Raw genomic sequence first — 24,204 nt, 5'->3', positions numbered from 1 at the left:
AGGAACAGTGATGTATTTCCAAGTGGGTCTGTGATTCAGAGGGCAACTTGCAGGTGGTTTTGCTACCCTTGCCCTTCTAGATGTAGAGATCTTGCGTTTGGGTTGCCATAAAATCATATTGTGAGGACCACAGAAAATAAACACTTTGGTTTTAATGTCAACACTAAACAGTTAGGGACCGTCTTAGGGAGGGAACCTGTCAAATTCTGGCTGTAGAACAAATATCCAACCAGTTCTTGGTCCATATTAAAATTTAACCAGCATTTGAACACTGCAGAATGGGACTCTGCATTTATGCACAGAATCCCACTTACCTTGATAACACAGTGATACTCAGCTGGCAGTAATTCTGGAATTTGTTGCCCCCATGTTGCTCTAAGCTAGTAGCAGTTTCCAACTGATGCCTGAAGTATACTGTGCCCCAAGTCTTAGTAATTATTTACAAGTCTCTTAGGCAGGAGAAATGGGCTCCACAGTGCAGGTAGTTTTGAGCTGCAACTACAGAGCAGGATGAGGACGGCACTGCCAATGGCTGTGAAGGTGACTGTGACCCTGAATTCCACCATGTCAGGATCCTTCCAGGCTGGAGCAGGGGACATAACTAACATCTCCCAGTTTGCTGTCTGGTGCTCCATCAGAAAGGTGACAGAGGCTCTTTATTCCAGAAGAGGGATTTCATTGTGTTCTCTCTGAACAGAGATAAGGCGGAGTGTGAATGTGGCTTTGCCCAGATATCAGGCTTCCCCATGGTGCAGTTTGGCATCAGCTGTGCACATGTGTCTGTGGGCACCGCATCTCGGTATGAGATGTACCAAAGTCGGAAAGATTACTGCACTTTGAATGTATAGTTGGTGTGTCACACTCACCACATCGTGTTGGTGTCCGTTATCTTGGCAGCAATCATGATACTCTCATTCTGCGTCAGTCCATTGTTCCACCAATCTTTCAACCGTCAAACCAAAGAGTTGCCGCTGGGCAACAGGGGCTATCCACTTTACACCTGGCTCCTGATTCCACTCCAGAACCCAAGCACACATGGCCAGCATGTGTACAATGAGAGGCATGCTGCCACACAAAACATCACAAAGCAGACCAAGGGGCCGCTGAAGCAATGGTTCAGCTGCCTGGAGGGGCCCTCCAGTATTCGCTGGAGTCGGGGGGGGGGGTCTCAGTTTGGGGTGGTCTATTGTATCCTCTATAACCTGGCCGAGGGCACAACCCCTGCCACCAGGAATACAACGAGCAGCTCAAGAGGAGGAGCAGGAAGAAAAGGAGGGGGAAGAGTAGAGGCTGCTGACACATCCAGGTTCAGGAGTGCAGTCCCTCATCTCCTCATTTCTAGGATCTATTGGCTCCTCACATCTCTACACTGTATTTACTATTTACTCATGTGTAACTGAGTTATCAGCCCAAGGCCAGGTCAATGTTCTTTCCAATATTGTTTTCCCTGAAGGGATCGTGGGGGATGGTAAATAGGTGCACTGAGTGATTTAGAAGTTAATAAGTGGCCTAGAAGGGACTAGGCTGAACTCTTTGACCCTAAAAGGCTTCAGTTTACTGGATTTTGCAACACGTTGCAACAACACAAGCTATTCCGAGTCCAATGCCTGACCAAAAAGTCTTGCACTGCACTTTGACTTTCTTTCTGGCTCTGCATTATGCAGCGGACTAGCTGAGGCCTCTGGGTTTTATTCCTCACTTCTCCACAGGAGCCTGTCAGTGGCAGAAGTTATTGGTTATCTTGTAAAGTAGCTGTGTTGTGTCTTCCAGCCCCACATGACATAGCTCGCTGCCAGGCAGCTGCGCAATCTGTAAACTCCTCCAAGACTTAATTGCACAACCATCTGGAAGCTATTGCCCTGGTACGTTTCTAACTTACAGCAAATTTATAAGAATTTTTGAGATTTCAGCCGTTTGTTCAGCAACGGTGTAAGTGTTTGGTAGAAATCTGACTGACTGCTTTCAAACTTTGAAGCAATTTCCATACGGGGAACAGTTTCTCTGTGAAAGAAGTGTTTACTGTATCAGGTACGTTAAGCTCTTCATTTTATTTTGACTTGAAACATTTGATGAAATTTCAATTTAAGGCTTGATTTTGTTAAGTTTAGTTAAATTAGACACCATTACGTGTATGGTTGGAACAGAGAAATGGACCGTAATCATTCCTACAGTAAGGGCTTGAAGTTAAATTATTTGGTAATTGAACTAAAATTCAATTTGTCATTTTTGTCTCATTAATTAGTTCTGGCATCCTGTACAACAGTTTATTGTGGGGTTTAGTTTGGTCATTTATTGTGATACAAAGCTATATTTGATAACAATCAGTATTGCTGTTAACATTTTTGTTCACCTAAGTTACAACATACTGTGATCCTGCAAACACAAACTAAGGATGAATATAATAAACTTAAAATACCCCACAGCTTGATTTATGAGCACTCAGAGTTTGTACTCTTTGTAGTAAAATTCAGGCTTCGTTTAACATCTCATTGGGTGAACGTGTTCCCTGCTGTGGTGCTAAACTGTACAGGCCAGGACCATCCTCGGTTCAATTCCTAACTGATCCCAACTGGGCCAATAGTAGAGGCCGCTGTAATTAAAATCATTGTCTCTCGGGTAGGGAGATAATAAAATAAATTGGGGTTCCCTACATTACAGCAGTGAATACAATTGAAAAGTACTTAATTGGCTGTAAAGTGCGTTGGCCATGAAAAACACTGTGTAAATGTGCTTTGCCCTCCCAGCCCCCAAGCTTACCCTCTTACCTGAAATTCGATACCCCCCATAAGAACCCTTACCTCCCACATACAAAGACTGCCCCCCAGGTTGGAATCAGATCCCCCTGCCCATTCTCCCAGTAGTAGCTGCAGAATTTCGGCTTGTTCCGGAGTCCTCCTCACCCAATCAGGCTAACTTCCAGACAGGAATCCTGTTTAAAAAGTCACAAGTTGTGGAGTTAAAACTCCACAGCAAATGGAGAAACAGGGATTTTTAGTGTTTCTGTGTGGACCTCCCCCTGCCCCGCCACTGTCTATATTGGGGCCATCAGGTCTGGTAGTGACAAAAGAGTGGGCAAGTGATTCAGTAGCAGGGGAGATAAGATAGGAATAGAAAGGAATCACTATCGCAACTTCTGTAGTATGAAATGCTTATAGCTCTTTTTTCAAATCATTAGATCCATTATTCTTTGCCTATGTAATTTTCTATTTTGGCCGAAACCAATCACATTATCCAAATGAATCTGTTGCCTGTGTATAAGCTAGTAATTCAGGTGTGGATTGTGAGGTCACAGGTTATTCTCAGTTTGATGAAAAGTCACAGACCTGAAATGTTAACCCTGTTTCTCTCTCCACAGATGCTGCCAGATCTGCTGAGTATTTCCAGTATTTTCTGTTTTCATTTCAGATTTCCAGCATCCACAGTATTTTGCTCTTGTGCTATTCTCAGTCTGTTATTCTGACACTGGAATTATTTTTTGCCTATGTGACCCATTAATTGGTGAGAATGCTGTTGAACATGCACGGAGTCTCTCAGCCATACAAACATACATATACTGTTTGGCAATGAAAATCTAATAGCGACCAGCCACACATACCAACACAGTCCAACAGCACCCAACAGTACATTCCAGTCTGATCCAGCAGCAACAGTACGTGCCAGAACATCCTGATCTGTACAACCCATGCTCAATATGTTAATCACATAACTCTCATTCTGAGCCAACATCACTAACCCTTGCGAATCAGTGACCCATCGACACCTCAAGCCTTGTGATAGATAACGGTACAAAATAGGCACATGACCTGGGTTTGCTTACCAAACAATGAACAATGAGAGAAGGGAGTAAATCAGAATTAGACAGGCTACACATACTGTACAGAAGCGGACAGCCATCAACCAGTCCTGAACATATTCAGCTGTTTGCTGGGTGTGGATGAATATGCATTCAATCCCTTTGTGATTTCTTTCTCTAAATATGGACTCCAATAATCAGAAAATGATCTTGGTGTAGGCACCGCTGAATTCAAAGGTCAGTACAATTCCTCCTAGGGTACATTCATGCAGTGCTTTTGTTACTGGACAACTAGACTCTCAGCAGAGCAGAGAGCTGACAAAACCATCATCAGGAGATGGAATTTGGGACAGGGACCAGTACCACCGGGTTCCACCCTATACAGCGTGCCGCCTCCAATTCTGAGGCGAACAGGACAGGAGTCTCTTGAGCTTGCCCCTCTACAAGAGGTGTGTCTGAAAGAGACCCTGAAATACACTGAGAATTCTGCACAGATCATCATTATAAGGCCTTAACCCAGTTCTTGCCAGTTGCAAGCTGATGTGTGTTTCATTGAGGCCCTTGAAAAGGACACAGAAGATGGCTAGGGATCCACTGTCTTAACGTTAAAGGATTCATGCTCCCTAGAACACAGGAGATCTTCCCTTCGCTTCTTCACATATATGTTAGCCACCTATCTCAAAAAACCTATCTGAACAAAGCTGTTCAGTTTCTTTACCATGCATCATGAGTGGGTGAAGACTCTGAATTCTCGAACAACTGTCCTTGACACAAAGGGTGCAGATATAATAACAGGGTCTGAAGCTGTGCAATATTCATTCTTTGGATTTGATGCACTTTCCTGTTTGGTTTCTTGTCTTTCCTCTCTCTCTCAGACACCTGTCTTTAGCCTCTTTGGCTCCCTGGTGCAGTGCAACCCTCCAGTGTGGTCTGTTGTTAGCCACATCTTGCTAGTTTGTGGTATCAATGTTGAAAGTTTTCAAATGTGCTTGCAAATGACTGAACCTGAGTCTAGGTCAGTCCAGTGGCCTTGAAGCATCTACAACTTCTCCATACAAGTGATCCTTTGGAATATGACTATATTCCAACTAAGATAGATGACCAAGGTGTGTATGTTTGAGAAAGGTTATTAGACTTGGCAGCTTAGCTTCCTCAAGTTTTTTAGTATCAGGATCTTTATCTTCCACATTTACCGATCAGGCACGCTACAGCCTGCCGGACTGGACATTGAGTTCAATAATTTCAGAGTATGATGGGCCTCCCATTTTACTTTTATTTTTAGTTATTTTTTTCTTTTCTTTTTTGTGTTTATTTTGTTTTAGTTTGTTCAGTTTGTTTCTACTGTGTCTACCCACTGTTTTTTTCATGTTTGTGCTTGGGGCCAGGTTGCTCAGTTTTCAGTCTATTAACACCCTCTCTGTACTAATGCTTTGTCTTTCACCACACCATTAACATATTGTTTACCTTTGCTCCATGACCTTCTGGTCAGTTATTCTCTGTTAGCTTGTCCTATCAACACCTTCTCTTTTGCTATCTCTTGCCCCACCCCCGCTTTACTTGCTTATAACCTTTTACATTTGTAATATCTGCCAGTTCTGAAGAAGGGTCACTGACCTGAAATATTAACTCTGCTTCTCTCTCCACAGATGCTGCCAGACCTGCTGAGTATTTCCAGCATTTCTTGTTTTTATTTCAGATTTCCAGCATCCGCAGTATTTTGCTTTTATCTTTATCTTCCCACTTGATATTTAGAATACAGCAATGAGTTTAGGCTTCCATCATAAAGAAAAGAAAGAAATTCCATTTATATAGCACCTTCCATGACCTCAGCACAGGCCAAAGTGCTTTACAGCCAATGTGGTACTTTGAAAGGTTAGTCACTGTTGTAATGTAGGAAACACAGCAGCCACGCTTGTTGTTGATGATCCAGGACTCACTACCATACAACAGTGTGCTCACAACCCATAACTGGTAAACTCATACCTTGGTATTCAATCTTCATTTCCTATTATTCCTATTATTAATCAGTTGGCTGAATGTGCTGGTTATCTAGTTAAGCTAGTTAAGCTTGTCATCCAGAGATAAATTGTCCAATACAATTAATCCCAGGTAACAAAACCTATGTACAATTTCTAGTGTGATATTAACCATTGAAACGTCTGCTGCAATCAATGTATCTTGAGCCGTGATCATTTTCGTCTTTAGATCGATGACTAGACAAAATTAATTTCATGTTAATGCAAAGCTGCTGCAAAGCAGTTTAATCTCCAGTTCCCACTGTGAGGCAAGCACTGCAATGTCAGCGAAAAAGAATTCCTTGATCAACAGATGTTTCACTTTGCCATATTAAAGAGTTTTCTATCTGATCTGAACTTTGGCACTAAATGAGAAAGCATAATGGAACAGAATATACCATAGAGTGAAGTTAATACTCTTACTAGTTAAAGTTAAACTAGTTAAAGTTGGACACAAGGCTGCATTAACCAACATCTATGATGGTACAAGTAATGCCATTAAATATTGAGACTTAAAATGAGTATTTGGTCCTATATTACTAATTGCCATGCAGTTTAGATCATTATAACTTAACTGTATCATAATCTCTCAGCCTTGGCTAGGTTTTTTTAGTATTGCAAGATTGCAGAATGCCTTAACCCGGCTACATTTACTGTATATATCCAAAGTGTTACAGACATGTTTTCAGCATTCTGCCCTTCCAGTGATATGTAAAGATAAAAGGGAGGCAGTGATCTAGTGGTAATGTCACTGCACTAGTAGTTCAGAGCCCAGGCTAATCCTCTGGGCACAAGGGTTCAAATCCCAACAGGCAGATGGTGAAATTTGCATTCAATTCATAAATCTGGAATTTAAAAGCTAATCTAATGACCATGAAACCATTCTCAGTTGTTGTAAAAACCCATTTGGTTCACTAATGTCCTTTAGGGAAGGAAATCTGCTGTCCTTACCTGGTCTGACCTACAAGTGACTCCAGACCCACAGCAATGTGGTTAGCTCCTAAATGCCCTCTGAAATGACCTAGCAAGGTACTCAGTTCAAGGGCAATTAGGGATAGACAAGAAATGCTGGCTGAGGCAGCGAGGCCCCACAATGAAATGAATTTTAAAAAATTACATAGAAGATACAGCACCAAAACAGGTCATTCAACCCAGCATCCATATTAGTGTTACTGCCCCACATGAGCCTCCTCCCACCCCCTCTCCATCTCACCCTATCACCATATCCTTCTATTCCTCTCTCCCTCATGTAAGTGAATCCCAGTCAATGATAGGAGATTTTAATTTTCCCAACATTGACTGGGATTCACTTAGTGTTAGAGGTCTAGATGGAGCAGAATTTGTAAGGAGCATCCAGGAGGGTTTTCTAGAGCAGTATGTAAATAGTCCAACTCGGGAAGGGGCCATACTGGACCTGGTGTTGGGGAATGAGCCTGGCCAGGTGGTTGACGTTTCAGTAGGGGACTACTTTGGGAATAGTGATCACAATTCCGTAAGTTTTAGAATACTCATGGACAAAGACGAGAGTGGTCCTAAAGGAAGAGTGCTAAATTGGGGTAAGGCCAACTATACCAAAATTCGGCAGGAGCTGGGGAATGTAGATTGGGAGCAGCTGTTTGAAGGTAAATCCACATTTGATATGTGGGAGTCTTTTAAAGAGAGGTTGATTAGCGTGCAGGTGAGACATGTTCCTGTGAAAATGAGGGATAGAAATGGCAAGATTAGGGAACCATGGATGACAGGTGAAATTGTGAGACTAGCTAAGAGGAAAAAGGAAGCATGCATAAGGTCTAGGCGGCTGAAGAAAGACGAAGCTTTGAAAGAATATCGGGATTGTAGGCGCAATCTGAAATGAGGAATTAAGAGGGCTAAAAGGGATCATGAAATATCTTAAGCAAACAGGGTTAAGGAAAATCCCAAAGCCTTTTATTCATATATAAGGAGCAAGAGGGTAACTAGAGAAAGGATTGGCCCACTCAAGGACAAAGGAGGAAAGTTATGCGTGGAGTCAGAGAAAATGGGTGAGATTCTAAATGAGTACTTTGCATCGGTATTCACCGAGGAGAGGGACATGACGGATGTTGAGGTTAGGGACAGATGTTTGATTACTCTAGGTCAAGTCGGCATAAGGAGGGAGGAAGTGTTGGGTATTCTAAAAGGCATTAAGGTGGACAAGTCCCCAGGTCCGGATGGGATCTATCCCAGGTTGCTGTGGGAAGCGAGAGAGGAAATAGTTGGGGCCTTAACAGATATCTTTGCAGCATCCTTAAACATGGGTGAGGTCCCGGAGGACTGGAGAATTGCTAATGTTGTCCCCTTGTTTAAGAAGGGTAGCAGGGATAATCTAGGTAATTATAGACCGGAGCCTGACGTCAGTGGTAGGGAAGCTGCTGGAGAAGATATTGAGGGATAGGATCTATTCCCATCTGGAAGAAAATGGGCTTATCAGTGATAGGCAACATGGTTTTGTGCAGGGAAGGTCATGTCTTACCAACTTAATAGAATTCTTTGAGGAAGTGACAAAGTTGATTGATGAGGGAAGGGCTGTAGATGTCATATACATGGACTTCAGTAAGGCGTTTGATAAGGTTCCCCATGGTAGGCTGATGGAGAAAGTGAAGGCGCATGGGGTCCAAGGTGTACTAGCTAGATGGATAAAGAACTGGCTGGGCAACAGGAGACAGAGAGTAGCAGTGGAAGGGAGTTTCTCAAAATGGAGACGTGTGACCAGTGGTGTTCCACAGGGATCCGTGCTGGGACCACTGTTGTTTGTGATATACATTAATGATTTGGAGGAAAGTATAGGTGGTCTGATTAGCAAGTTTGCAGACGACACTAAGATTGGTGGAGTAGCAGATAGTGAAGGGGACTGTCAGAGAATACAGCAGAATATAGATAGATTGGAGAGTTGGGCAGAGAAATGGCAGATGGAGTTCAATCCGGGCAAATGCGAGGTGATGCATTTTGGAAGATCCAATTCAAGAGTGAACTATACAGTAAATGGAAAAGTCCTGGGGAAAATTGATGTACAGAGAGATTTGGGTGTTCAGGTCCATTGTTCCCTGAAGGTGGTAATGCAGGTCAATAGAGTGGTCAAGAAGGCATACGGCATGCTTTCCTTCATCGGACGGGGTATTGAGTACAAGAGTTGGCAGGTCATGTTACAGTTGTATAGGACTTTGGTTCGGCCACATTTGGAATACTGCGTGCAGTTCTGGTCGCCACATTACCAAAAGGATGTGGATGCTTTGGAGAGGGTGCAGAGGAGGTTCACCAGGATGTTGCCTGGTATGGAGGGCGCTAGCTATGAAGAGAGGTTGAGTAGGTTAGGATTATTTTCATTAGAAAGACGGAGGTTGAGGGGGGACCTGATTGAGGTGTACAAAATCATGAGAGGTATAGACAGGGTGGATAGCAAGAAGCTTTTTCCCAGAGTGGGGGATTCAATTACAAGGGGACACGAGTTCAAAGTGAAAGGGGAAAAGTTTAGGGGGATATGCGTGGAAAGTTCTTTACGCAGAGGGTGGTGGGTGCATGGAACGCATTGCCAGCGGAGGTGGTAGACGCAGGCACGATAGCGTCTTTTAAGATGTATCTAGACAGATACATGAATGGGCAGGAAGTAAAGAGATACAGACCCTTGGAAAATAGGCGACAGGTTTAGATAGAGGATCTGGATCGGCGCAGGCTTGGAGGGCCGAAGGGCCTGTTCCTGTGCTGTAATTTTCTTTGTTCTTTTCTTTGTACTATTGCAACCTCTTTCATTTAGTCTGTGGCATTGAGCAATTCTGCCTCACTCTGGGAAAATCTCAGGTCCTCCTTTGACAGGCAAGTACCTTAACATTAAATTAGAAGGAAGCATTCAAAAAAACTGGCAACAATGGAGAGCACATTTTATAGACACAAAGGGAGACTGTGCACAGTCCTCCAAGGACAGAATTTATCAGCACATTTAATCATGCATTCTTCAACTGATTCAAATTGCTCAGATTCTTTGTTGTCACTGTCCTGATGATTCAGTTCAGAAGTGCACTGCTTAGTGGAACAGAGTCACACAGAACAGGAAGGTTCCAGGATCAATTCACAGTCTAAACAGGGTTGCCAACCCTCCAGGGTTGTCATGGTGTCTCCAGGAATTAAAGATTAATCGCAGGACACTGCTGTGAGCAACCCAGGAGAACAATCAGAGCAGCATTTTAAAAAAGTGTTTTATTCCCCCATTTTCTTTGAAAACTTTAATTTCTTAGTTATAAAAACAAGGGGAAAAGGCAATTTGACCGACTGTCGAGAATTATTCCAAACAGGTAGTGAAGAGTCTGATGAGTTTCAGTTGGGGTGGGAAAGTGTTTTAAAACAAGGGGTAATGCTGGCAGCACGATGGTAGGATGGTTAGGGACGAGCGGTTATGTGATGAGACCTCTAGGAGTATACCCAACTGGAGTTGGCAGCCCAGAGTTTAAGCTACGTTAGTATTTAGGTGTCAGCCAGGCTGGGAAAATAAATTGTATTTACGGGTCCCTGGAAGGCAATAATCATCTAAGATTCTTGTTCCTGATTACTGGCTAGTGACTCCTGCACAAATGTGGTTAGGTTCTGCAGAATCAAATACAGCTGCAATGCTCCCTCCCTCTTTCCATGGGTGAACAGCCCTCTGACACTCATACTGAAGAAAGACATTTGGGCAATTTACTGTCAGTTGGCTGGCACATCAAGATTTGTACTTTTGTGTAAGTCAGTGGCTTCAGGAAAAGGGAGGAGAAAGTTGGAGAGGGAAAAAGCTCCCTCTTTTACTTATGGTGGCCAATGATGATGAAGCAATGCCTAAAGACTTACTTGTACAGTTGAGATTCTCTGCCATGTTTTCCCAAGTTTCAGATCCCAGCCCTTATGAGGAAGTGACAAACACACATGATTAGTCAAAGAGGAAAGCTTTGTGGTTTCGGGGACCGGGGTAGTGCGGGGGATGGGGGATGGTGTGGGGGGGAGGAAGATCAATCAACCTGCTCTGTCCTTGCCAACACCCAAGCTTTGATGGAGGTTTGGGAATTCTTGTTAGGTGAATGGAGTGCAGTGTGAAGAGAATAAAATGTCATTGGCTAAAAATAAGAAGAATTGCTATTTTTGAAAAGAAAGAGTAAGCTGGTATTTATACACCTTGCACATCTTCAGGATGTGTCAAAACACTTCACAGCCTTTCTAGTGTTATCACTGTTGAAGTGCAGGCAAACATAATGGAAACTTGCATACAGCAAAGTCCCACAAAGAGCAAAGAAATAAATAACCAGTTAATATGTTCTGGTGCTGTTGGTTAATGGATAAGTGTTGGCCAGGTCATCTGGAAAATTTCCCTGCTCTTTCTTTAGCATCATGGGATCTTTTACGTCCACCTCAACAGATAATGGGGCCTTGGCTTAACTAAAAGACAGCAGCTCTGTCAATACAACACTCCCTCAGTCCTGCTTAGATTTGTGCTTAAGTTCTGGAATCACTTGTGTTATATAAAATTTAAAATGTAACAAAAATCCTGTAATATAGTAGATAGTAAAAGCTTTAAATTCATGCTAGAGGATTGCATCAATGATAAGGAATCAAAGAAAGTTGAAACAAGTTTGTTGGGCAAGAGTATTAAGGGTTATGGCATCAAGGGAGGTAGAACAAATAAAGATACAGGTCAGCCATGATCTAATTGCAAAGCAGAACAGGCTCAGGGGCTGATTGGTCTACTCCTATTCCTAATTGTATTCTTGCTGTATTCTCCAACCAACCATAGGATGCTGACTTAAAAGAAAATTCTGGTTCTCAACTTAGACTGAATAAAAGAGCCTTTAAAGCCTTGAGAGCATGAGTTTTGTGTTCCAACAGATCCTGCAATTGTCAGCAGCAGCAATTGAACTTAACAATGAACACTCATGAGACAGATGTACAGTATAGCCGATGGAACGACAATGCTCAGGACCAGGTCACCATCAGCATTTCTCCAGTCGAAGCAACAGGTTGTAAAAGGTAAGGCTCATTTCAAATAAGATTATTCACGTGCTTAGACAATAACAGTTTATAGACAGGCAAAAGAATTAATCTGTCTGGCTCCTTCAAATATATCTGTCTGAAATTTCAGCTGAGCGTTTAAATGGAGGAGCTCAGCACAAAGTTAAGTTTGCTATTTTTAATCAGTAATGTTATTAAGCTTTAAAAATGTAATTGTGTGATTATGGTTGTACAGGTCAGCTGAACTCAGATATCTTAAGAAAATGGTGTACATTGTGTTGAGTGAAATCTCACAGAAATTACTTTTAATACGGTTAAAATAATAACAAAATGAAAGGTTATGGAACGGGTGTGTATCTTACATTTGCTTCTTTTAAAAATCTATAGCTTCTGTTCACTTTTCCTTTATTTTCTTCCCTCTTGAAAGCTCAGGCTGTTGCTAGGATACAGTTGCATGGAAGCCCCTCTCCACGAACACACTCCAATAACCAATCTTCATGTTTCAAACTGGACCTTAGGGCATTGCTGAGCTCAGCGCTATGCAGAGCCAGCATCCATATGGCTTCCAGCTAATGTCATTGAATAGTGATCAGGAGCAGGAACCCTGGCTGATTTATCCCCTCTATACACAAGGAACACTGAGGACAGATGTAGCATTGCTGCCCTGCCTGGCATCAGTTCACTCAAGGAAGAAAATCTGGGACCTTCCCGATCCGTATGTGTCCCACCTTCTGGCAGACTAGCACAGGCAGTAGCAAAGAGTGTCTGACCCATGTCTAAAGGTGCCTGGCCCATGCTGGAAGCAGGTTTATTGACAATCTCTGAAGAGAGAACAACATCTGCACTCGTTCCTTGCAAACCCATTAGTGCTGGGCACAATTTCTGAGGTTCTACTGGTTAGTGTTATCACCATTCAGATCTTGGAAGTCCTGTGAAAGAGTCCTTTTCAAAACGTGTACAGCAGCACAGCCAGCTGCCATACTGAAAGCCAACAATGGCCTCAGAAACCCTTCCTGCTGCCTTGATGCTGCAGCAGCCTCCTGAGCTTTTTGTTGTAGATGGGAAGGGTGGACTCCGTCAGCTTCAGTATATGTGGAAACTGTCTCCACACTGCCACAAGAAATCGATGTTGCCATGGTGATGAGGTGACGCTGCCTTGTCCCTTTGAATGAAGTGTCCTTGATGTTGAAGTGAGTTGTCGGTTGTGAGAGTGAGTTTGAGTAAAGAAATTGCTTGGATGTTTGGAGAGGTTGCTCGTTCTAGAAGTGAGTTTCCCTGGTACCTGAGTGAGGTACTGAGTGAGAAAGAGTATGATGGGCAAGGAGGCAGGTGTAGCTGTATGAGTGATAGAGGAATAATAACAGAAACTGCTGGAAATACTCAGAGGGTCAGGCAGCAACTGTTGGGAGCAAAACAGAGTTAACGTTTCAGGTCAGTGGCCTTTTGTCAGAGTTCATTTTAATTTTATTCCCTGCTTTTAATCGCTCCACCATTGGTGGCCGCGCCTTCAGTTGCCTTGGCCCCAAACTCTGTAATACCCTCCCTACGCCTCTCCACTTCACTTGTCTCCTTTAAGCCACTCCTTAAAATCTCTTTGACCAAACTTTTGGTCATCTGACCTAATATCGCCTTTTATGGCTCAGTGTCATACTTTGTTTTATAATGCTCCTGTAAAGGGCCCTTGGACGTTTTATTACATTAAAGGCGCTATATAAATAGAAGTTGTTGTTGTTCATTTTTATAATGATAGAGGATGTGTGTGAGCACTAGAACCTCAACGTACCATAACCACCATTCTGAGGTCATTGAACCGCTTGCTGCAATACCTGGCCATTCTTGGAGTGGCATAAGTTGCAATAGTAAATTCTGCCATCTCCCTCCAGATGCCTGCACCACTCACTCATGGAATCTCCTGCCCTCGGTGCCCATCAGACTGTCCCTCTTAACACTACTGCCAGCAGTACCTATACAGATGCAACAGAAAATCTGGGAGGGGATTATGGGGCCTGCCACCAGTGGACACCCCTCAGGCTATTGCTTCTTCTGCCATCTTGCTGAAAAGTGATATTGCCCTTTAACTGGCCGCAGTCTTTTCAATTTGTACCAGGACTGTATTTCCTTCCCTTCCACTGACAGTGAACCAATGACAGTTTCTTGCCCTCCAAACCATCCAAAATTGCTGTGACGGGATTGCAGCTGATTTTATTGATAATGCAACCGTATCAATCTTCCAGATTCATGGTTTTCATTGGCTGAGACATTCATTTTCAAGCTGATACAAAACCAATGAAAAACTTTTCTTAAGAAAAGGTGTTTAAACTTTAAAATGAGGGGGCAGAGTGATCAGTGGTAAGGGTAGGGTGAGAGAAAAGATAAAAATTAAGGTTAAAATAAGAATTATAACAGAGATTTGAAGAAGCATAGGATAACATTAACCATGTGCTAAATTGTGATTATTTCAGTGGATCCAGGTTAAAAAGCTACAACACTGGCATCTACCTGACAATGTGGAAAATGATCCAGGTATGTCCTGTCCACAAGAAGCAGGGCAAATCCAATCAAACTAATTACTGCTCCATCAGTCTACTCTCAATCATCAGCAAAGTGATGGAAAGTGTCATTGATAGTACTATCAAGCAGCACTTAGCAAAACCTGCTCACTGATGCTCAGTTTGAGTTCCGTCCAGGGCACTCGGTCCCAGACCTCATTACAGCCTTGGTCCAAATGTGGACAAAAAGCTGAATTCCAGAGGTAAGGTGAGAATGAATGTCCTTGACATCAAGGCAGCAGTTGACCGAGTGTGGCATTAAGGAGCCCGAGCAAAATTAAAGTCAATGGGAATCAGGGGGGAAAACTCTCCACTGGTTGGAGTCATACCTAGCACAAAGGAAGATAGTCGTGGTTGTTGCAGGCCACTCACCTCAGCCCCAGGACATCACTGCAGGAGTTCCTCAGGGTAGTGTCCTAGACCCAACCATCTTCAGCTGCTTCATCAATGACCTTCCCTCCATCATAAGGTCAGAAGTGGGGATGTTCGCTGATGATTGCATAATGTTCAGCACCAATCGCAACTCCTCAGACACCAAAGCAGTCCATGCCCGCATGCACCAGGATCTGGATAACATTCAGGCTTGGGCTGATAAGTGGCAAGTAACATTCACACCACACAAGTGCCAGGCAATGACCATCTCCAACAAGAGAGAATCTAACCATCACCCCTTAGCATTCTAAGGCATTGCCATCACTGAATAGCCCACCATCAACATTCTGGGGGTTACCATTGAACAGAAACTCAATTGGACCAGCCACATAAATACTGTGGCTACAAGAGCAGGTCAGGGGGTGGGAATTCTGCAGCAAGTAACTCACCTCCTGACTCCCCAAAGCCTATCCACCATCTACAAGGCACAAGTCAGGAGTGTGATGGAATACTCTCCACTTGCCTGGATGAGTGCAGCTCCAACAAAATTCAGGAAGCTCAACACCATCCAGGATAAAGCAGCCCGCTTGATTGGCACCCCATCCACCACCTTTAACTCCGTTACTGGGGAACAGTGGCAGCAGTGTGTACCATCTACAAGATAAACTGCAGCAACTCACCAAGACTCCTTAGACAGCACCTTACAAACTCGCAACCTCTACGAGCTAGAAGGACAAGGGCAGCAAATGCATGGGAACACCACCACCTGCAAGTTCCTCTCCAAGTCACACACCATCCTGACTTGGAACTATATCGCCGTTCCTTCACTGTCGCTGGGTCAAAATCCTGGAACTCCCTTCCTAATAGCACTGTGGGTGTACCTACCCCACATGGACTGCAGCGATTCAAGAAGGCAGCTCACCACCACCTTCTCAAGGGCAATTAGGGATGGGCAATAAATGCTGGCCTTGGCAGCAACACTCACATCCCATGAATGAATAAAATACTAAAACTATTCCAGTTCTTCAAATAAAAAAACAAAAAACTGTAGATGCTAGAACTCTAATGAAGAACCTCTAACTTTAAACTTCAACCCACCTATTCAGTTCACAGATGCTGACTTCCAGCATTATCTTTTAATATTCCAGCTGTTTATGAATATTTTTGTTAATGCAATATTAGGTCCCAATCTCCCGCTGTAATTTTGATGATAAGTCAGGGAAACTACAGAGTAATCGTGGGAATGGATAACGTCGATGATTTATGACATTTCTGCCAAGGTCCTGACACAGTTAGGCTTAGCGTTTATTTCTTTGTCAAAATACATGAGCTAAAAATAAATGAAATGTGTTGGAGGGCTCTTTACAGTGTTTCGCCTGAACTTGCCATCATTTTAAGTGTTAGCATTGCTGCTGTACTCTGCTGTTGTGTCCTTGTGTGCAGATAGCCATAATATCATAAAGATCATAAGAAGTAGGAGCTGCTCCACCATTCAATAAGATCATGGCTGATCTGATTGTGGCCTTAACTCCACTTATTGTCTGCCCCCCCCCATAACCCTTGACTCCCTTGTCAATCAAAAATCTGTCCAACTCCGCCTTCAATATATTTAATGACCCAGCCTCCACTGCTCTCTGAGGAAGGGAATTCCAAAGATTAACGACCCTCTAGAGAAGAAATTTCTCCTCATCTCCATCTTAAAAGGGAGGCCCCTTATCTTTAAACTGTTTAAAGAGTTCCAGATTCCCCCCACAAGGGAAACATCCTCTCAGTATCTACTCTGTCAAGCCCCCTCAGAATCTGATATGTTTCAATAAGATCACCTCTCATTCTTCTAAACTCCAATGAGTATATGCTCAACCTTTCCTCATAAGACAGCCCTTTCATTCCAGGAATCAGCCTAGTGAACCTTCTCTGAACTGCCTCCAATGCAAGTATATCCCTCCTTAAATAAAACCAAAACTATATGCACTACTCTAGGTGTGGTCTCACCAATACCCTGTATAGTTGTAGCAAGGCTTTAATGCTTTTATATTGCTTCAACAGTTTTGCCAAAGCTTGGTAATGCTGATCTAATTTAAAATTGAGAACATTTTTGTTTGTTTCTCTTTTTAGGATATATAATAAATTATGCACTGGAAAACTAGGCATTGTGATGAAAGTACTTGGAGGAATTGCTGTGTTTTGGATCATCTTCATCATTGGTTATGTGACAGGCTACTATGTCCACAAGTGCAAGTAAACAAACAAGAAACAGAAACCAGGAAGTTACTGCATTCCATTAAATAATTCTACGCTCTTTCAGGTGTGATCTCTCCAGCAGCTCCCTGCCTCCTGTTTGAATATAATGAAACTATTAATGTTGGAAAAGAGTTAAAGACACTATTACAGAAGAGAAATTAATTTGATTACCTTTTTATTGTTATGATTGAAATTCATTCATCAGATAACTTACTGGAGTAAGCCATTGTGTGAATGTTGGATTCAAATTAAGTCCTGATGTAGTTTGTTTTTCTTAAAGAAACATTGTTTCTATGGGATTATGTTGAGGAAGATATGAGCACAGCGGAGGGTACAACATCATCAGCAACACAGTGACATCACAGCAGTATAAATATGAGCAGCACACAAGACCAACTTTCATTATGTTTTCTTTTTTAAAAAGAATTCAAACTAAAGAGCCTCCCTCTAAATGCACCATTCCATTTTACTAACGCAAATACTGTGGATGCTGGAAATCTGAAATATAAACAGAAAATGCTGGAAATACTCAGCAGGTCAGGCAATATCTGTGGAGAGAGAAGCAGAGTTAACATGTCAGCTCGATGGCCGTTCGCTCATTGACCTGAAACATTAACTCTGCTTCTCTCTCCACAGGGGCTGCCAGACCTGATGAATACATCCAGAATTTTCTCTTTATATTCCATTTTAACTGTTTGGATATGTTACTGAGCCATACAGACCAGGCAAGTCCCAGGTTTGATTCCTGGTCTCTGTTGTAAACTGGTCTCAGTGACCTTAGGGTTCGGGAGAGAAATTTTCCAATGTTGCTTCTCCTGATCGCCATCCGATGATACCCTCCTACTAAAATTTCCAAGTGTGTAGGTATTGGGTGAGGAGTGATCAAGCTGTGGTGTCCTCCAAGGTCATATGATCTTCCATTTCTAACATATCAGTTAGGAGCCTTGCCTGTGGAACTGTATCCTAGGGTGGGTTAGTACCTATCAGGAGAAGAGGAGACAGTATTGGAAGAGCGAGGGAACAAACTTTAAATAATAGTTGACTTCCCAGTTATCTTTTCTCAATAGACTGAAATCTCACCAGCAGAAAAGTACAACTGTGTGTAGGGGTTTGATCGTAGGTGTCCTCACATCAATACAAGCAGAGAATGATTTCACTCACGCTGCTGCTCAAATGCCAGAGCTGTTTGTACCTAGTGCAGTGCATGAAAACTTTCAATATCCAACCTTTCAATTCACCAATCCATTCACAGATTAACTAAAATCCCTTCCCCATTCCCAAGTGCATTGATTCTCTGGCCAGGGAGTGGGAGGGTTCAGGGTTAACATTAGGACTATTGTCTCAAGAATAATGTCACCACTCCTCCTGTGGCTCAGAGTAGAATTGAGCAAGGCTCAGTGATTTAATGCTCACTGCTAGGTGGGCTTGTTTTAATTGAAGGAAATGTAACTGCAAATTCAAACGTGTGCATATTGAGCTTAATTTTCCAATTTTTCACTTCTGATGGGAAGTCTTGCCAGCTGACTTCACATGTTGGATGTTTGAATGCCATGTCAGAGTACTTATCATTTAATTTAATTGATGGCAGGTACATCATTTGCAGTGCACACCAGAGATTGAAGCTTCTCACCTAAAACACAAGCCAGAAAATTATCCATCCTATGCATTCATATCCATACGTGTGCATTGACATACTTAAATGTATTACCTACATATCCATGTACATGCTTTATACAGTTGCACACACACATATTGGTGGATGCAAGAAAGACCTGATTTTTCCAGATTCTGCTAACAGCCTGGAGCCTCTCTGGTGACAGGTGCACGTCAGAAAATTGGACCCCCAACTTCGTGCACCAAAATCATGTTGTGCCAAATTTTCCAAGACATTTTTGGAGCCAGCAGGAGGTTGCACTACAGATATATGTGTGCCATGCCTAAATAGAGTAATTGCTAAAATTGGATCCCACACTGAACGTTGTAAGTTTGAATGAACCTCTCTTGCAGCAAACACCTCACCTATTTAAAATGGGCATCTAACAGGGAACAGGGCCTGGTCCGCAGTGTCTCTGTAAACAAAGCTGCAGTTGTGTCACTGGGTCCTGAAATTTAGCAGTAAACAGTTCTCTATTTGTGCATTGAACATCTTGCAGACTTTTCATTTGCCTGTATATTTTTTGACTCTGTTGAAATCTTTGTCAAAGCTTCACTTTCCTGCAGTGTTGATAATTCCTGATGCAGTATAAGCTCCAGATGGTGAAGTTTGGAAGGGTGGGATTTTCTTAGCTGCTCTCATGGTGATGAATGGATTGGATGATGATGGCCAATTCAGGAGGGCACACCATCTTCAGGTCCAACAACACCTCAACAGGTATGGTCACTGCCATCAATACCCAAAGACACATCTGTACTTATAGGCCACACACTCATATCTGGGTATGTGGGGTGACCTGTCTACAGCACCTCCAGTTCACTGGGGATGCAGTAACCAAGCCAAGCCAGTCTGATTTATGGACTTCAGTGAATGAGACAAGTCTTTCCATCACTGTGAAGGTCAATGCTGCATTAGGCTTTGAATGATTGGTGGTGAACGAGAGAGAACAATCTCCCAGACGATCAGGGTGGGTGTAGTGAAAGTGTGGCAATGTTCATTCATTTACCTGGGACTTTACACTTGATCAACAATGTCTTTCCTGCTTCGTTGGGTGGTAGGAGAATAATGTGGACCAAGGTCAGATGATGGTACAGGTCACTGGGGGAAGGGAGGTAATGTCCAAAGCTAGGGACTGAAATGCTGTGGGGGAGGGAAACAGAGGATTGGGGAAGGGGTGGCGGGTGGAGGCTGAAGTCCTGTCTAGCTAAGTTTAAGGCTACAGTTTAAATACAAACACTTAGGCATGTTCATAATAGAACCATATAAAAGTTACGGCATAGAAAGAGGCCATTCAGCCCATCGTGTCTACGCTAGCTGAAAGAAAAAACTAGCTGCCCGTTCTAATCCCACCTTCCAGCACCTGGTCCGTGGCCTTGCAGGTTACAGCGCTTCAGGTGCAGGTCCAGGTACCTTTTAAATGAGTTGAGGGTTTCTGCCTCCACAACCGATCGGGGCAGTGAATTCCAGACACCCACCACCCTCTGGGTGAAAAAGGTTTTCCTCAAATACCCTCTAATCCTTCTACCAATCACCTTAAATCTGTGTCCCCTGGTAATTTAGAGATACAGCACTGAAACAGGCCCTTCGGCCCACCGAGTCTGTGCCGACCATCAACCACCCATGTTATACTAATCCTACACTAATCCCATATTCCTACCACATCCCCACCTGTCCCTATATTTCCCTACCACCTACCTATATACTAGGGGCAATTTATAATGGCCAATTTACCTATCAACCTGCAAGTCTTTGGCATGTGGGAGGAAACCGGAGCACCCGGAGGAAACCCACGCAGACACAGGGAGAACTTGCAAACTCCACACAGGCAGTACCCAGAATTGAACCCGGGTCACTGGAGCTGTGAGGCTGCGGTGCTAACCACTGCGCCACTTTGCCGCCCTCTCCGCCAGGGGAAACAGGTCCTTCCTGTCTACTCTATCTAGGCCCCTCATAATTTTGTACACTTCAATTATGTCACCCCTCATTCTCCTCTGTTCTAAGGAAAACAACCCTAGCCTATCCAATCTTTCCTCATAGCTGCAATTTTCAAGCCCTGCCAACATTCTTGTAAATCTCCTCTGTACTCTCTCCAGAGCAATTATGTCCTTCCTGTAATGTGGTGACCAGAACTGTACGCAATCCTCCAACTGTGGCCTAACCAGCGTTTTATACAGTTCCAGCATCACATCCATACTTTTGTATTCTATATCTCGGTCAATAAAGGAAAGCATTCCATATGCTTTCTCCACCACTTTACCTGTCCTGCCACCTTCAGGGACCTGTGGACATCCACTCCAAGGTCTCTCACTTCTTCTGCCCCTCTCAATATCCTCCCATTTATTGTGTATTCCCTCACTTTGTTTGCCCTCTCCAGATGCATCACCTCACACTTCTCTGGATTGAATTCCATTTGCCACTTTTCCGCCCACTCAACCAAACCATTGATATCATTCTGGAGTCTACAGCTATCCTTTTCACTATCAACTACACAGCCAATTTTTGTGTCATCTGCAAATTTCCCAAACATGGGCGGCACAGCGGCGCAGTGGTTAGCACTGCAGCCTCACAGCTCCAGTGACCCAGGTTCAATTCTGGGTACTACCTGTGTGGAGTTTGCAAGTTCTCCCTGTGTCTGCGTGGGTTTCCTCTGGGTGCTCCGGTTTCCTCCCACATGCCAAAGACTTGCAGGTTGATAGGTTAATCGGTCATTATAAATTGTCCCTAGTATAGGTAGGTGGTAGGGAAATATAGGGACAGGTGGGGATGTGGTAGGAATATGGGATTAGTGTAGGATTAGTATAAATGGGTGGTTGATGGTCGGCACAGACTCGGTGGGCCGAAGGGCCTGTTTCAGTGCTGTATCTCTAAACTAAACTAAACATTTAAGTCCAAATCATTAAAATATGCCACAAACAGCAAGGGACCCAAGCTGAGGGACCCAACTGAGCCCTGTGGAACGCCACAGGAAACTGCTTTCCATTCACAAAAATATCCATCGACCATTACCCTTTGTTTCCTGTCTGAGCCAATTTTGGATCCAACTCGCCACATTCTCCTGTATCCCATGGCCTTTTACTTTTCTGACCAGTCTGCCATATGGGACCTTGTCAAATATCTTACTAAAATCCATGTAGACAATATCCACTGCACTACCCTCATCAATCCTCCTTGTTACTTCCTCAAAAAATTCAGTTAAGTTAGTAAGACACAACCTTCTCTTAACAAATCCATGCTGACTATCCTTGATTGATCCGTGCCTTTCTAAGTGACAGTTTATCCCATCTCTCAGAATTGATTCTAAAAATTTGCCCTCCACCAAGGTCAGACTAACCGGCCGATAATTAATTGGCCTATCCCTTGCACCCTTTTTAAACAATGGTACAACGTTCGCAGACCTCCAATCCTCTGATACCTCACCTGTATGTAGTGAGGACTTGAAAATGATCCTCAGAGCATCCGCTATTTCCTCCCTGGCTTCCTTTAACAGCCTGGGATACAATCCATCCGGCCCTGACGATTTATTCACTTTCAAGGATGTCAGACCCTCTAGTACTTCCTCTCTCATTATGCTTATTGTAGCTAATATTTCACACTCCTCCTCTTTAACTACAAAGTCTGCATCATCCCTCTCCTTTGTGAAGTGAGAGACAAAGTATTCATTAAGAACCCACATCTTCTGCATCCATGCATAAGTTACCTGTACAGCTCTGATAAGCCCTACCCTTTCCTTAGTTATCCTCTTGCTCTTAATGTACTGATAAAACATCTTTGGGTTTTCCTTGATTTTACCTGTCATTATTTTTTCATGTCCTCTCTTTGCTTTTCTAATTTCATTTTTTACTTCACCCCCTGCACTTCCTATACTTTCAAGGCTTTCAAAAGTATTATGTTTTTTGTGACAGTCATAAACTTTCTTTTTCTGCTTTATCTTACCGTGTGCTTCTAGATAACTGGGGGCTCTAGATTTGGCAGTACCACCCTTTTTCTTTGTTGGGTCATGTCTACACTGTGCCTGTAGAATCTCACTTTTGAATGCCTCTCACTGATTTGCCACTGATTTTCCTTCAAATAGCTGTATCCAGTCCTCTTTCGCCAGATCACCTCTCAGCTTCATAAAATTTGCCTTCCCTCAATTTAGAACTTTTACTCCTGTTCTATCTTTGCCCTTTTCCATAATTATGCTAAATCTAACTGTATTATGGTCACTATCTCCAAAATGGTCACCCACTACTACTTCATCCACTTGCCCAGCTTCATTTCCTAAGGCTAAATCTAGAATTGCGCCCCCTCTCGTTGGGCTTGTTATGGTGCTGGCTAAAAAAGTTCTCTTGAATGCAGTTCAAGAATTTTGTGCCCTTCACACAGTTTGTATCCCAGTTGATGTTAAGGTAGTTGAAATCCCCAACTATTATTGCCCTATTGTTTTTGCACATAGAAATTTGCCTACATATTTGTTCTTCTATCTCCCTCTCACTATTTGGGGGTCTATAGTACACTCCTAGTAGTGTGGCTGCCCCTTTTTTATTTCTGAGCTCAACCCATATGGCCTCATTTGATGATTCATTTAGCATATCATCCCTCCTCACTGCTGTAATTGATTCTTTAACCAATAATGCTCCACCCCCTCCTTTTTTATCCCCCTCTCTATCCTGCCTGAAAACTCAATATCCAGGGATGTTGAGCTGCCATTTTTGCCCCTCTTTAAGCCAAGTTTCCGTTATAGCAATGATATCATGCTGCCATGTGTCTATCTGTGCCCTCACCTCATCGGCTTTATTTGCTATACTCCTTGCATTTTAATAAATTCTTTTTAACTGCCAAATTCCTGCGCTGCACACTTTTTAACCTTTGCTTCTTCTGTCTTTCAGAGTCACTTGCTAATTTTCTGCCTCCCGTTCCCTGCTCTGAATTTGTCCTATCTGCCCTCAGGTTCCCATCCCTCTGCCAATCTAGTTTAAAGCATCCCAACAGCACTAGCAAACTGTATTGCAAGGATATTCATCCCAGTCCTGTTCAAGTGTAGACCGTCCGGCTTGTACAGGTCCCACCTTCCCCAAAACCGGTCCCAATCCCCCAGAAATCTGAAGCCCTCCCTCCTGCACCATCTCTCCAGCCACGCATTCATCTGGTGTATTCTCCTATTTCTATACTCACTAGCACATGGCCTTGGGAGTAATCCAGAGATTACTATCTTGGAGGTCCTGCTTGCCAATTTCTTTCCTAACTCCCTGCAGGACCTCATCCCTCTTTCTTCCTATATCATTGGTACCAATGCGGACCATGACCTCTGGGTATGCACCCTCACCCTCCAGAATGCTCTGTAGCCGCTGGGTGATATCCATGCACCAGGGAGGCAACATACCATAGTGGAATCACGTCTGCAACCACAGAAAGACCTGTCTGTCCCCCTAACTATAGAATTCCCGGCCTCTATTTCTCTCCTGTCTTTTCTCCTCCCTGCCTGCACAGCTGAGCCACTCATGGTGCTCTGGTCATGACTCCAGCCGTACTCTCCAGATAAACCCTCTCTCCCATCAGTACTCAGAACTGAAAACCGGTTAGAAAGTGGGATGCCCTCCAGGGACTCCTGCACTA

At 43.3% G+C, this 24,204-nt stretch overlaps 1 protein-coding gene across 2 annotated transcripts; it reads left to right on the top strand.

Moving 5' to 3' along the window:
• The first annotated feature begins 1,577 nt into the window (after positions 1-1,577).
• Positions 1,578-19,093, top strand: smim1 (small integral membrane protein 1). 2 transcript variants are annotated; one of them, XM_068016857.1, is made up of 3 exons: positions 1,578-1,862; positions 11,671-11,811; positions 16,830-19,093. In XM_068016857.1, the coding sequence occupies exons 2-3, from the start codon at positions 11,708-11,710 to the stop codon at positions 16,954-16,956; spliced, it is 231 nt and encodes a 76-aa protein (XP_067872958.1). In that variant the 5' UTR covers positions 1,578-1,862; positions 11,671-11,707; the 3' UTR covers positions 16,957-19,093. The 2 variants fall into 2 exon arrangements, with proteins under 2 accessions (XP_067872958.1, XP_067872957.1); XM_068016856.1 differs by having other exon boundaries at positions 1,580-2,028.
• Positions 19,094-24,204: the final 5,111 nt, after the last annotated feature.

The sequence above is a fragment of the Heterodontus francisci genome, chromosome 37, assembly GCF_036365525.1.
Source record: "Heterodontus francisci isolate sHetFra1 chromosome 37, sHetFra1.hap1, whole genome shotgun sequence".
NCBI classification, from domain to species: Eukaryota; Metazoa; Chordata; class Chondrichthyes; order Heterodontiformes; family Heterodontidae; genus Heterodontus; species Heterodontus francisci.
The sequence above is the reverse complement of the archived record's forward strand: the minus strand, read 5'-3'. Positions and strand labels throughout refer to the sequence as shown.